General features: G+C 38.4%; 1 protein-coding gene across 5 annotated transcripts in view; it reads right to left on the reverse strand.

Moving 5' to 3' along the window:
- Positions 1 to 15669, reverse strand: part of CCDC14 (coiled-coil domain containing 14) — a 69369-nt gene that overhangs the window by 25468 nt on the left and 28232 nt on the right. For all 5 annotated transcript variants that reach the window (XR_007924641.2, XR_007924642.2, XR_007924640.2 and 2 more), the window contains 3 exons: positions 10179 to 10261; positions 7058 to 7276; positions 6850 to 6982 (listed from right to left, as the gene is read on the reverse strand). Coding sequence is in view for 2 of the 5 variants with exons in the window: in XM_051859251.2 (XP_051715211.1) it covers positions 6850 to 6982; positions 7058 to 7276; positions 10179 to 10261 (435 nt within the window). In the remaining 3 variants the exon portion in view is untranslated. The remainder of the gene's footprint in view (positions 1 to 6849; positions 6983 to 7057; positions 7277 to 10178; positions 10262 to 15669) is intronic.

The following is a 15669-nucleotide window of genomic DNA, read 5'->3' on the forward strand; positions in this document are numbered from 1 at the left end:
CTCTCTTTGTAACTCTGTCTTTCAAATAAATAAAGTAAATCTTAAAAAAAAAAAAAAAATAGAACAGTGGTTACCAGAGGCTAGAGAAGGATGTGTGTGGAGAAGGGAATCAGGAAATGCTGGTATGTTAGTCAAAGGGTATTAAGTTTCAGTAAGATAGGAGAAATATGTTTTGAGTTCTACTGCACAGCAAGGTAACTATTGTAAATTCCAAAATTGCTGAGAAAGTAAATCTCAAATATTTCAACTCTACAAAAAAAGTGAGAGGTGATGGATGCCAATCAGCTTCATTCAATCATCCCATATTATATAAATAAAGCAAAAATCACACTGTATCTCAAAAATATATATAATTATGATTTGTCAATGAAAATAATATTAGTTTTAAGAAAGAAGCTAATAAGCTATCTCAGATAAAAATATGCTAGTGGAACATATCTTCAAAGGAATGCTGTAATGAATAATAACCCACTAATTAATCTGATCAGATTGCCTACTCTAATTTTTTTGCATTAATTTTTTTAAAGATTTTGTTTATTTATTTTGAAAGTCAGAGTTACACAGAGAGAGGAGAGGCAGAGAGAGAGAGAGAGAGAGAGAGAGAGAGATCTCCCATCCACTGGTTCACTCCCCAATTGGCCACAGTGACCGAAGCTGCGCCGATCCGAAGCCGCGCCGATCCGAAGCCAGGAGCCAGAGGCTTCTTCCGGGCCTCCCGTGTGGGTGCAGGGGCCCAAGGACTTGTGCCATCCTTCACTGCTTTCCCAGGCCATAGCAGAGAGCTAGATCGGAAGAGTAGCAGCTGAGACTAGAACTGGCTCCCGTATGGGATGCCGGCACTTCAGGCAGGGTGTTAACCCGCTGCGCCACAGTGCAGACCCCTGCATTAATTTTTTTTTTTTTTTGACAGGCAGAGTGGACAGTGAGAGAGAGAGACAGAGAGAAAGGTCTTCCTTTTGCCATTGGTTCACCCTCCAATGGCCACCGCGGCCGGCACACCGCGCTGATTCGATGGCAGGAGCCAGGTGCTTCTCCTGGTCTCCCATGGGGTGCAGGGCCCAAGCACTTGGGCCATCCTCCACTGCCTGGCCACAGCAGAGAGCTGTCCTGGAAGAGGGGCAACCGGGACAGAATCCAGTGCCCCGACCAGGACTAGAACCCGGTGTGCCGGCGCCGCTAGACGGAGGATTAGCCTAGTGAGCCGCGGTGCCGGCCCCCTGCATTAATTTTTAAAAATAAATATTTATATTGAGGTTTCTTCAAGTCTAACTTCAAGTCTAACAAAACATTACCTTTGCTACAGACAAAATCAGGGACAAGAAAGGAAGGAAGGCACAATAATGCTATTAAGCTTAATCTCTGGAAATGAATATCAATCACTAAGCTTCCAACGACATAAAAACAGAATGTGACTCACCATTGTCTCTGAAATTAAAAGAAAAATCTCTGTAAGCTAAGATATGAGAACATGTTGAAATTTTAAAGAAAGTGTATGTGAGCAATTAACTAGCTACAAAGTAGACATATCTGTATTTCTACTACACAGGATACAGCTCAACACATAATCTGTAATCCTTAGGAAACTGGCACATGTTCATAACAAGAAATACAGGGTCTTTGTAGGCTACTTATAAAAAACAAATTACTTTCAGTAACCATCAGCACATGTAACAGTGGTCTTTGAAGCTATGAAAAAAATTTGCTATTTACTGAAAATGTTAGTTCTCACATTTTAAGCTTATAACATGGTTGCAGTAAAATTTTTAATAAAAGTGATAAAGATGTATTTTAAAATCACTGGCTTGGGAGATGGGAAAGATGGTTTATGATATTTATTTAGGCCTTGTACATGTAACCTCCAGTCAGATATACTCCTCTCTAAAAGTCTGAGTAAGGCATTAAGAAATTAAAAGACACATACAGAGCACATACCTCTATCTGACTAAGGTGTAGGACTGCAGGGAAGGAGGAGGGTGGATAAGCATGCAGGTATCTGTACTGTCAGATGCTGCGCTTTATCCCCTTATTCAAAGTAAAATTAAAGTGGTCACAAGCAGCCTAGCTATAGCACTGGAGATGTACCCAACTGAGTTGTATAGGATGTCACCAAACGTTAACTAGTAATCACTAATGTGGAAGCATTTAGATAAAATTAACAAAAGCTGTTTTAAGTTTTTAATTTAAAAGACAAACCAAGGGGCCTGTGTTGTGGTACCCCATGTGGGCACCGGTTTGAGTCCCAGCTGCTCCACTTCCAATCCAGCTCCCTGCTAATGCACCTGGGAAAGCAGTGGAAGATTTCCCCATTGTTTGGGTCCCTGCACCCATGTGGGAGACCTGGAAGAAGACCCTAGTTCCTGGCTTCTGTCTGGCTCAGCCCTGATGTTGCCACCACTTGGGGAGTGAACCAGTGAATGGAAGATCTCTAACTCTGCTTTTCAAATAAATAAAAATAAATCTTTAAAAAAAATTTTTTTAAAGGACAAACCAAAAATTGACATCAATGAGTATACCTGCATCTTGAAGCTGTTACTGAAACTTCATAAAAGTATATGGCAGACGAACCTCTATAGGAGACACCATGCTAAGCCTGCCCATCATGTTTTTATAATCATTTAAACAGTGCAGTGAATCTAACAGGTGAGCTAGTAGTCATGAGGCAGGATCTGTGTCCAGCATAAAAACTTTAACAGAAATGGGAAAAAGCTGACAGCAAAGTTCTGAGAGTCTTCAGAAACAGAGAGTAAAAAGTCTACATCCAATATTTTTGACATCATCTTTTCTAACTACACATGGTGTTCAAAATTAATAACCTTTTACAGTTCTTATCTACAGCTCTCTACTGGGGTAAATGTTAAAAGGAGGGACCTGAGGCCTGTGCTGTGGTGTAGTAGGTTAAGCATCCACCTGAAACACTGGCATCCCACATGGGTGCCAGTTTGAGTCCCAGCTGTTCCACTTCCGATCCGGTTCCTGTTGGTGGCCTGGTGAAGTAACAGAAGATGGTCTAAGTGCTTGGGCTCTTGAACCCACGTGGGAGACCTGGAGGAAGCTCCTGGTTCCTGGTTGTGGATCAGCCCAAATCTGGCTGTTGTGGCCATTTGGGGAGTGAACTAGCAGATGAAGGACCTCTCTCTGTCTGTAACTCTGGCTCTCAAGTATCTAAAATAAATATATATATATATATTTTTTTTTTAAAAGAACCCTATTACAAGCTAATGCTTTTTAATTCCTATCTATAGTGGAGAAAGTAAGTTTGTGTTACTTTGAAAGAACATGAAAATAAATATGCTATCTGCTACAGAATAGGTAGAATTCCTCAATAATGAGTCATCTTCACTCAAAGAGAAACTATTCAAAACAAGAAGCAGGGGCTAGCACTGTGGTGCACCAGGAAAAGCTGCCATCACCAATGATAGCATCCCATATGGGCACTGGTTTGTGTCCCATCTGCTCCACTTCCAGTCCAGACCACTACTAACCAATGGTCTGGGAAAAGCAGTGGAAGATGGCCCAAGTGCTTAGTCCCCCACCGTCCACATGGGAGACCCACATGGGAGACCCACATGGAGTTCCTGGTCTCAGTCTCTGGCTAATGTGGCCACCTAGAGAGTAAACCAGTGGATGTAAGACCTCGCTCTCTGTCTTTCCCTCTTTCAAATGAATAAGTAGTCTTTAAAACTCACACACACACACACACATACACACACACACATACACACACACACACTCACACGCGCGTGCGTGCCCGCACACACACACAAGAAACAAAGCCGAAGGAATCTGAAATCCTGGCTAAAGTCCCAGCCCAGGTACCAACTAGTTGTGAAAGTTTGGAAGTCAGGTAATTCCCTTTGTTTCTTTGGGCTTCCATTTACATTAACTTCTAGAACTGTTACATGCTGTTTACCTACTCTGGAAGACTATGTTTTTGTTACCAACATTTTTTGGTAAATGCACTGTACATGTTCAATAGTACTTGATCAAGTTTACCCTTAAAAAACGTGATCTCCTTATATACATCATATTCAAGTACTAGAATAAGCCCTCTGCTTGATGATGTGGACATTTTGGCACTAAAATGATTAAATATTTTTATGTGTGCTTTACAAATATGCATTTGTGATATAATATATAATAAATGGTTGCTGAATAAATGAATAAGCAAATAAATTTATTCACTCATCCATTTCTCAGGTAAAACATGTAAAGGTTAACTTAAAATAGGCATGGAGTTGCCACAAGAAATAAAATAGTTTAGCTAAAGCCATACCATGTGATAGAGGGAAAATTCTGGAAGAAATTAAAATACATGAAATCTACTTCAAGCTCCATTATTAATTTTTATTGATACTCATTTTTGTATTTATGAAAATTCAGATAATAAAATCTTCCCTCTTAGGTGAGGACAAGTAAAATGATATGAGAATGAGAAGATTTTGAAAAGAAAATTATTAGGGAACTAGAACTTCCTCTTTGTCAGATTTTCTGTTTGGGGCTGAAACCTTTTAGAATGAGGAAGAGATGCTTGCAGTAATGTCTAACCAACCTCTCACAGCACCTGACCCACTGACCTGCTAACCTCTTTTTCTTTTCTACATGGACTGCAAAGCATACATACTTTCACAAGTTTATTGAGACAGGCTTTGCACACCCTAAAATTGCCCTCCTTTAAGAATACAATTGATAGTATTTGGCATATTCATAGAATTTTATGATAGTCACCATTAGTCACCACTATGTAATTCCAGAATATTTTATGAACTCTAAAAGAAACTTTATTCATGATCATCACTCCCAGTTTCCTTATCCTTCCCTTGAGTCCTTGGCAACCACTAATCTATTTCATGTCTCTATGCATTTGCCTATTCTGGACATTTCATATAAATGATAACACATGGCCCTTTGGTTACTGGTTTCTTTTACCATGAATACTTGATACTAACAAAGTTCTCAACCTCAAATTACTCCTCAGAAAAGAGGTGACACTTTCCTATGGAAATATAACAGGAGCCAGTGCTGCAGTGCAGTGAGTTAAAGTCCTGGCCCGCAGTGCCAGAATCTCATATGGGTGCCATTATGAGTTCTGACTGCTCCACTTCCCATCCAGCTCTCTGCTATGGCCTGGGAAAGTAGTAGAAGATGGCCCAAGTCCTTGGGCCCTGTACCCACGTGGTAGACCTAGCAGAAGCTCCTGGATCCTGGCTTCAGAACAGCTCAGCTCCAGCCATTGCAGCCATCTGGAGAGTGAACCAGCAGATGGGAAGACCTCTTTTTCTCTGTCTCTACCTCTCTCTGTAACTCTTTCAAATAAATAAAATAAATCTTTAATAAAAAAATTACAAAGGTTTTCATAAAGATACTCTACTACTTTATTTTGAACACGAGTGGTACAAGCAATGTTTAGAAACTCAACAAGAGCCTAATAAATTATAATCCTAATTACATACAAAATATATTTTTCTTTCCACATTAAATCAAAGTTTGAAGTTTCTTTGAAAGATAAATGTGAGAAAAAAGCAGTATTTCTATAATAACAAATTAATTTCAAATGTGCTTATAAAATATTATATATATATATTTTGCAACTATTTTCTTAAACATTTATAATTCAAAATGAAGAAAAAAGTTCATAGCTCAAAATGTATCTTCTGAGGCCGGTGCTGTGGCATAGCAAGTAAAGCCACTGCCCACAGTACAGGCATCCCAAGGGTGCCAGTTTGAGTCCCAGCTGTTCTACTTCCAATCCAGTTCTCCGCTATGGCTTGGGAAAGCAGTGGAAGATAGCCCAAGTCCTTGGGCCCCTGCACCTGCATTGGAGACCCAGAAGAAGCTCCTGGCTCCTGGCTTTGGATTGGCTCAGTTCCAGCCGTTGCAGCCATTTGGGGAGTGAACCAGTGGATGGAAGTTGTTCTCTCTCTCTCTCTCCCCGTCTCTGTAACTCTGACTTTCCAGTAAATCAATATTTTTTTTTTAAAAAGTATCTGTTCAGTGGAAATACAAAGGAAACTCTCTCTCTCTCTCTCTCTCCCCATCTCTGTAACTCTGACTTTCCAGTAAATCAATATTTTTTTTTTTAAAAAGTATCTGTTCAGTGGAAATACTTAGGAAATGTTTTACATTTACAACTATGAATTTCCAAGATCATTCAAAGGCATGATTTTCAGGTTTAAAATAACTAATTTCTCTAGGATTTTAAAAAGCAGTTGAAAATAAAATTCTTAGCAAACATCTCAACAGAAAATTGAACTTCATCAGTGAGTACAGCATAAACATTGAGTGAGGTAATTTTATTTACTGGAGAAAAGACCTGTTAGGAAATGAAGCTTCTTAAGAGCTGCTGTCAGCTCCCTCTCTTTACTGATGAAATGAAGAAAATGAGGCTTATAGAGGCCTAAATGACTTACCAAAGATGATATGGCATGAGGGCTTACCATGCTCAAAGGCTTTTAGTAATTCTTTCTTAGTATCTCTAATAACCTAATTCATTTCTGCACTTCAGGGTAGAGGTTTAGAGAAGTTAAATAATTTGTTCAAAGTTGTTGCACTGATAGTGGCAGAACTGCAATTCCATTAGGGGGCTCTTTGGCTTCAAAGCCAGAGAGCTTAACCATTTGCTAAAGTCTTCAGCTTCTCATCATGGTTTAAAAAACCATTTAGCCAGGTCTGGAATTTCTAAGCTAACTTAACTGGAACAGAAAAAAACACTGTTCAAAATTAGTAAGAACACTGACAATTAGTAAGAACAGGAAAACAATACAAGGTAAAGGTCGGGTCTGACGTTATCTTGGGGTTTATAAGTTCATACAGGAAAAGGTACAGGTAGTATTCAAAGGAAATCAATTTTACCTGGTTAACTCTCTCAGCCGAGCCACCTCGGCATCACGCTGACGTAATGTTATTCCTAGTATCTGATTTTCCTTTTCAGCAGTGTCCAACTTAAATTTGGAGCTTTTCACATCAACTAAGGCTTCCTCTAGTTCTAAAATAACAACAAAAAATCAGTTTCCTTATTCCTTCTAAAAAATGAGACCAGAACTGCAGTTCAAATACATACCAATTTTTATTTTTGTTATCTCAATGTCAAACTGCTGTTTATTTTCAAGTATAGTTTGATCTTTTTCTTTAAATATACTAGTATATTTTTTGTTTTCATCTTTCTGATTTTCAATCACTTTTAGGAGCTCTTCATTTTTACTTTGTAGTAATTCCTGATTCTTCAGTGACTCCTGTAGTTGACTTTGCAGTGACATGTTTAATGACTGAAGAGAAAACACTGTAAGACAAAACGGATAAAACAGTTGCTTCTCAAATTTGAAAAGTACAAACCTAAAATATTTGTTTTTTGTTTTTTTTTAAAAAAGGCTTAGAATTCACTGATTTTGTTAAACGATTATATGTGTGAGCAGTTCTATACAAATACTAAATATATTTTTATAAATCGACTGGCAGAAGACATGCTTTCTTCTCCAATTGATACTAATATCTTTTACCTTTTTAAATGAAAGAATATTACAAACATCACAAAATACCTATGATATCAAATGATTCTTGATGAATGTCTTCCTCTCATCACCTTATCTACTCTCCTACAAGATGCAATCATTATTAATTTTGGCACCTTTCTGGAAAGCACTGCATAAAAGATCTTATAAATAAGTGCTTAAACATAAAACAATCATACTATATCCATGATTTCTAACTTTATGTTCTCCTATGTAAGACTAGATGTATCATAGATTATATTATATTCTTTTTCAAGTCTGTAAAAGTATGTGGCACCACTCATTTAGCAAATGCAGCCTTGAGTGAATGCTTCATATGTGTGGGGCATCCTATATGGGTGCCAGTTGGAGTCCTGGTTGTTCCGCTTCCCATTCAGCTCCCTGCTGATGGGTTGGGAAAACATTGGAGATGGCCCAAGTGCCTGGGCCCTGCACTCATGTGAGAGACCCAGACAAAGTTCCTGGGTTTTGGCTTTGAATCGGCCATCTGGGGAGTGAATCAGTGGATGAAAGATCCCGCTGTCTCTCCTTCTCTGTCTGTAATTCTGCCTCTCAAATAAATAAATAAATCTTAAAAAAATTATCTAGATATACAGCTGTGAACAACACAGTCATGGCCCCTGCTCTCACGGAGCTAACAACAAATACTTTATAAATAGTACGAAATGCTCGCAATGAACAGCAAGATAAACAAACAAATAAAAAAGAAACAATAAAAGAATACAAAGAGAGATGCTACTTAAGAGTGACAACCAGTGATCTCCCTACTTCCCCTACTGGCCTCCTCTCTCTCACCATCCTCCTGTACCCATCTTTTATTCACAGTGGAACCAAAAGTGACCTCTTCAGAAATTCTGGTGAAAGTGAACACTTTTATACAGTGCTTGTAACAGATATTGCTTTGTAACAGATATTCATATAGGAAGAAAAAGCCTTTGGCATGTCATGTAATGTATTGCAAACAATTTTCCTCAGTTTGTTGATATTTTTGAACATATTTAAAATTGTGCTGTGCAGAAATTGAAAACAATTTCTAGGGGCGTATTTTTATCTATCTGTCCCTTTCTGTGGTACTTGAGTTTTTATTAGGCTTAGGAGAAGCTTCTAATAATGCTAAACTTAAAAATCATCTTGCTTTCTAGTACTATTAGTTTTTTTCTATTAAGCTCTGAGATCCATAAAGACAATTTGAAAATAGCTATCGAAATTGCAACTGTATATACTCTGCCTCAGCAATTCTGCTGCTATAAATCTATCCTACAAAAAATGCTTACATACTTGTAAGTGCATAAAGCATGGGTACAAGGAAGTTCAATGCATTGTTTTCACTGGGTAAAAAGACTAAAATACTCAGATATCTATCAGTAGATGACCTTAAATATATTATGGTAGAGCTGCTTAAGCAGAACACCCAAGTGGTTCTTAAAAAGAAATGTTTTAAGTTATTTTGATAGAGAAAAATGTCCACTATATGTTAAATGAATAAATGTAACCTGTGGCAGAGTATGAGGTCTTCAAAAAGTTCATGGAAAGTGGGTGTTGGGCCTAGAGATTCAAACACTGCTGGCAGGGAGTGGGGGCCAGCACTGCAAAGGAGGTTTATGCTACCACTTGGGATGCCTATGTCCTATATTGGAGTGCTTTTTCAAGTCCTGGCTACTCCATTTCCAACGTAGCTTCCTGCTAATTTGCCTGAGAAGACAGCAGATGATGGCCCAAGCACTTGTATACCTATTACCCACTGTAGAAGACCCAGACGGAGTTCCAGGCTCCTGGCTTCTACCTGGCCCAGCTCTAGCTGTTGTGGACATTTGGAGAGTAAACCTGTGGATAGAAGATCAATTTCCCTCTCTGCCTCTCAAGTCAATAAATAAATCTTTTATTTGTTTTAAAGACCCTGAGTGGGATTCCTATATCCCATACCAGAGTGCCTAGGTTCAAGGCTTGACTCTGGCTCCCAGATTCTAGCTTCCCACCAATCAAACCCTGGGAGAAAGCAGGTGATAGCTCAAGTAGTTGGTCCCTGCCACCACATTAAAAACCTGGACTGAGTTCTAGGATCCTGACTCTTGGCTCAGGTTCCAATCCAGCCAGCCATGAGAGATGGCAGCTCTATCTCTCTGTTTCTGTCTAACTGCTTCTCAGAAAAATAAATCAAACAATTTTAAAAGTTTATGGAAAATACATATTATGAAAAGACTATGCATAAATTTAAAAAACTTTTTTTGCTCAAATAAACTTTTAATTCCAGTCCACAAACTTTCTAAGGTACATTGATATAGAACAATCTTACATTTAAAAAGCAAAGTCAATATATAAAAGAATACAAGAAGAGATTACTTGGAGAGCTTCGTACATGGTTGGTTGTTCCTGGTACACAGTATGTACTCGGCATTTGTGAAATTAATCAATTATATATAAAAATTCATATGAACAGAAGATATGCAAAAAGAAAGTCCTTTTTAAAAATAGTATATTATTAGGAAGTGATACTTTCATTTTTGTTACTGTACCATTTTAAATTTTAATAAATAATATTTTTATTTTGTTTAACTTGATTTAAATAAAAAGAAAATCCATTTAGAAACTATAATTAAGAAAGGTCAATTCTTTACCAGCATTTCTAGAACCACAAAGAATTTAATATCAACCCTTAAAAGTCCTTTTACCTACATTCAAGGTTGCATTCCACAGAACCAGTTGTCTTTTTTGTCTTTTCTTGTTCTCTAAGTCTCTGGTTCAAAATTCTCAATTGCCTAAAAATAAATAAATAAATAAATAATAAAATTATGAATGCAAGAATTCTAAGCCCATTTAGCAGTGTACATTTGATAGCACATCAATCAATAAATTACAAATGGCAGAAGTCCATCTTATTCCCCAAAAAAGGACAAAAAATGAAGAAAACCACACTGCTGCTGCTGGGGGCCTGAGGACATTTTTAAAAGATCGTCTGGGACAACACAAAACCTTCCTTCACTTTTCTTTGTTTTCCTTTTTTTGTTTTATCTCCTTTGTTTCTTCCTATCTCTTCTTGCTATTTTCTTCTTCTAACTTCTGTCTCTGTATCTTTGTCATTTAAAAAAGTTTTTTTAAAAAGATTTGGCCGGCACTGTGGCTCACTAGGCTAATCCTCCGCCTGTGGCGCTGGCACCTCAGGTTCTAGTCCCGGTTGGGGTGCCAGATTCTGTCCCAGTTGCTCTTCGTCCAGTCCTGCTCTCTGCTGTGGCCCGGGAAGGCAGTGGAGGATGGCCCGAGTGCTTGGGCCCTGCACCTGCATGGGAGACCAGGAGGAAGCACCTGGTTCCTGGCTTCGGATCAACACGGCACGCTAGCCGCAGCGCGCTGGCCATAGCGGCCATTTGGGGGGTGAATCAATGGAAGGAAGACCTTTCTCTCTGTCTCTCTCTAACTCTGCCTGTCAAAAAAATTTTTTTAAAGATTTATTTATTTATTTGAAAGGCAGTTACAGAGAGGCAGAGAGAGAGAGAGAGAGAGAGAGAAAGAGAGAGATCTTCCATCCACTGGTTCACTCCCCAAATGGCTGCAATGGTTGGAGCTGGGTTGATCCAAAGCCAGGAGCCAGGAGATTCTTCAGAGTCTCCCATGCGGGTACAGAGGCCCAAGGACTTGGGCCATCTTCTACTGCTTTCCCAGGCCACAGCAGAGAGCAGAACAGAGCAGTCAGAACTCCAACTGGTGCCCATAAGGGATGCCAGTACTGCAGGCAGCAGCTTTACCTGCTATACCATAGAGTCAGCCCCTTAATCATTTCTTTATTAGATGGAAAGGTTACTGGCCTCACTTAAATAATGAGAATATTAATAAGCAGCAACTTGTCCCTACAATGAACTTTGTAAAATGTAGGTGCTTTACTACAGACAAAAGTATTTATTTCACTTTTATGAGGTTACTATTAAAAAAAAAGCTTATGTCTGGTATTTTCCCAGAATTATATACCTGAAAATATTCTGCACTGAAATACTTACTTTTGTTACTAAATCTAAAATACTGGCACTTTATCTCACAATATTCACATGTGTTACTTCTGCATGAATTAAAAGTTAAATGTAAGAAATACAAATGAAATCCAACTAAATACCTTTCAAGGAGAAATCTAAATGATCTTAAAGTAAGGAAAGCATTCCTAAGGAAGACTCAAAGTCCACCAGGCAACAAGGAAAAGAGTTAAGGACTTAAGACCATCAAAAGTAGAAACTTGTTCTAGGATTAACAGCGTGGAAAGAAAATACTGACTACATATACAATAAGTAAAGGGTCCAAAACATTTAAAAAGTTCTCACAAATTTAAGTCGACCTAGTAAAAAGTGAGAAAGGATAAGAATGGACAATTCACCTAAGAAATAGAAATGCTCTATATTATATGGAAATACTCAGCTTCACTAACATGAAGAGAACTGTAAACACAAGGATATCTTTTTGCCACAAAATCAACAAAAATAAAATAGCAGTCTTTGTTGGTAAAAATATAAGGAGATGAATTATTTCAATTCATGGGAATCTATTGGTATAACTATTTTGGATAGCAACTTGGCAATATCCAACAAAATAGACAATGTTCATATCTTACAAAAGAATTCTACCTTTGGTTTATCTAGCTTTGGAAACAACTACACATGAGCAAAAGTAATTATAGCTTTGTTTATATACCATGATGTTCACAATAGCTATTACTTAATGATGCTGAATTATAGTACATCTATACTGTGAAGTACCAGTCTACAGGTATTAAAGAGATACTCCTATTTACTGACATAGAAAGCTCTCCAAGACACAATATGAAGTGAGAAAGAACAAACTGAAAAAACAGTATCCATACTATATGAATCCATTTTTTGTTTTGATAAAATTCTTTATTTTCTGAAAGGTCTGCCCAGTATAACAGCACACACATCAAGAAAAGCCAGCATAGTGACCCAGGATTCCAACCAGAATTGCTTTAGTATTTTCCAGAAAAAGAGCAGACTTTTTTCAGAAAAAGAGTAAGCCCTCTTATGCACCAAGTGTGTGACAGAAGTTTCTCTATGGTATAGCAGGTAAAGCTGCTGCCTGCAGTACTGGCATCCCTTATGGGCACCAGTTGGAGTTCTGACTGCTCTGTTCTGCTCTCTGCTGTGGCCTGGGAAAGCAGTAGAAGATGGCCCAAGTCCTTGGGCCTCTGTACCCGCATGGGAGACTCTGAAGAATCTCTTGGCTCCTGGCTTTGGATCAACCCAGCTCCAACCATTGCAGCCATTTGGGGAGTGAACCAGTGGATGGAAGATCTCTCTCTCTCTCTCTCTGCCTCTCTGTAACTGCCTTTCAAATAAATAAATCTTTAAAAAAAATTTTTTTGACAGAGTTAGTGAGAGAGAGAGACAGAGAGAACAGTCTTCCTTCCGTTGATTGCATGTAACAATACTTGCTTTTTACCGTTGAGTAGAATTTACCATCTTTTATTTGTTGACAGACATTTGGGATATTTCCTTTGGGCATTCATGAACAAGTTTTTGTGCATTTCACTTTTCTTGAGTTAATACCTAGGAGTGGAATAGCTGAATCACATGATATGGTTACTGTATGTTTAACTTTAAAAAAAATTTTTTTTAAATTTCCAATGTTTAATTTCTAAAAAACCATCAAACTATTTTCCAAATGAGTCACACCATTTTACATTCCCAAAAGCAGACTATGAAACATTCAGTTCTCCTACATTCTAATACTTGATACGGTTTTCTATTTTATTTTATTCTATTTCTGTTTTATTCTAAATGAGCATACCGTGATATCTCACTATGGCTTTAATTTGCATTTACTGGAAGATAAATGATGACCTTTTTTCATGTTCTTATTTGATATCCTTAAATCTTTTTTTAGTGAATTCTCTGTTCAAATATTTTGCCCATTTTTAAAGTAGAGATTTTAAGAACTGATAGTCTTTATTATTTAGTTGTAATACTTCTTAATGCATTGTAGATACAAGTTCTTTATATGTTTTACAAATATTTTCTCAGACTATTGGTTGCCTCTTCATTTTGAGTAATTATGTCTTTTGAATAGTAAATGTTTTAAATTGTGATGAAGTCTAATTTATTTACTTTTCTAGTTAATTTTTATTTATTCATTTTTAAGAATTATTTGAAAGGTAGAGTGACAGGGAGGGAGGGAGGGAGCTGGGTATCTTTCACCTGCTGGTTTATTCCCTCCCAACTGGCCACCATGGGCAGGCCAGAGCTGGGAGCCAGGAACTCCATCTAGGTTTCCCAGGTGGTTGCAGGGCCCCCAGTACTCAGACCATATTCTGCTTTCCCAGTTTTTTCCCATTAGCAGTGAACTAGATTGGAAGTGGAACAGTCAAAGCCAGTATCACAGGCAGTGGCTTAACCTGCTATGCCACAATACTAGTCCCAGAGGTTCAGCTTTTTTCTTATTGTAGCATTTTAATTGTTCCAGTACTGATTGTTGAAAAAATTCTTGATCCATTTAATACCTATGACATTTTTGTCAAAATTTATTCATCCATGTTTGCTGCTAGATTACTGTGTTTCAATGACCTATTTTTTTGTTTTACACCAATGCCCACACTATCTTGACTGTTTTAACTTTTGTGTCTTGAAATTGGACAGTACCAACTTTGTTCTTTCCCAGAGGTTTTTTTTTTTTTTTTTTTTTTTTTTGGATACTTTAAGCTCCTTGAATTTTCATATGAATTTCAGAACCAGCAATTTACAAAGAAGTCTACTTGGATTTTCCCTGAAATTATATTGAACCTATAGATCAATTTGGGGAGAACTAACACCTTAATAAAAAGCCTTAATCTGTGGATCTGGTTTATCTCACGTATAAGTCTTCGTCTACCAGCAATATTTTGTAGTTTTCAGTGCCTGAGTCTTATGCATCTTTTATCAAATTTATCCCTAAGTTGTTCATAGTTTTGCTGCTACTGTAAATAGTACTTTTTTTTAGATTTTATTTATTTATTTGAGAGGTAGAGTTAGAGACAGAGAAAAAGGTCTTCCATCCGCTAGTTCACTCCCCAAATGGCCACCAATGGCTAGAGCTGAGCCAATCCAAAGCCAAGAGCCAGGAGCCAAGAGCTTCCTCCATATCTCCTACGTAGGTGTAGGGGCCCAACTTGGGTGTCTTCTACTATTTTCCCAGACCATAGCAGAGAGCTGGATCGGAAGAGGAGCACCTGGCACATGAACTGGCACCCCATATGGAATTCTGGTGCCACAGGTAGGGGCTTAGCCCACTATGCTGCAGCACTGGCTCCAGTAGTATTGATTTTAAATTTAATTTTGGGGCCAGCGCTGCGGCGTAGTGGGTAAAGCCGCTGCCTGCAATGCTGGCATCCCATATGTGCACCAGTTCGAGTCCCGGCTGCTCCACTTCCAGTCCAGCTCTCCGCTATGGCCTGGGAAAGCAGTAGAAGATGGTCCAAGTCCTTGGGTCCCTTCACCCACGTGGGAAGACCTGGAGGAGGCTCCTGGCTTTGGATTGGTGCAGCTCCGGCCGTTGTGTCCAACTGGGGAGTGAAACAGCGGATGGAAGACCTCTCTGATTCTTTTTCTCTCTGTAACTCTGACTTTCAAATAAATCAATAAATATTTTAAAAAATTTAATTTCAAATTGTTTACTGCTAGTATATAGAAATACATTTACCTCTTATATACTGATCTTATATCTTGATAACCTCACTTACTAATTCAGCTTTTTGTATAGTCCATATGATTCTTTCTTAAGATTTATTTTATTTATCTGAAACACAGAGTTACAGAGAAAAAGAGAGAATCTTCCATCTGCTCGTTCACTCCCTAAATGGCCTCAATGCCCAGGGCTGGGCCAGGTCAAAGCCAGGAGACAGGAACTTCTTCCAGGTTTCTCAAATGGGGCCCAAGTATTGGTGCCATCCTCTGCGGCTTTCTCAGGTACATTAGCAGAAAGCTGGATCAGAAGTGGAGCAGCCAGGGACTTGAACCAACATCCATATGGGATATAAATATTAAGGAACTGGGTACTTTGATGGTTCTGAACTGGAGGCAACATTACGCTACCCAACCTTCATTCAAGAAATTTGGGCATGTGCCAGGGCTTTAGGCAGTGTCACTGAAAGAGCACTAGATATTTTGTGGCTAGGGACCAGGAAGGCTAAACGTTAGAC

The sequence above is a fragment of the Oryctolagus cuniculus genome, chromosome 4 (assembly GCF_964237555.1).
Source record: "Oryctolagus cuniculus chromosome 4, mOryCun1.1, whole genome shotgun sequence".
Classification (NCBI taxonomy): Eukaryota; Metazoa; Chordata; class Mammalia; order Lagomorpha; family Leporidae; genus Oryctolagus; species Oryctolagus cuniculus.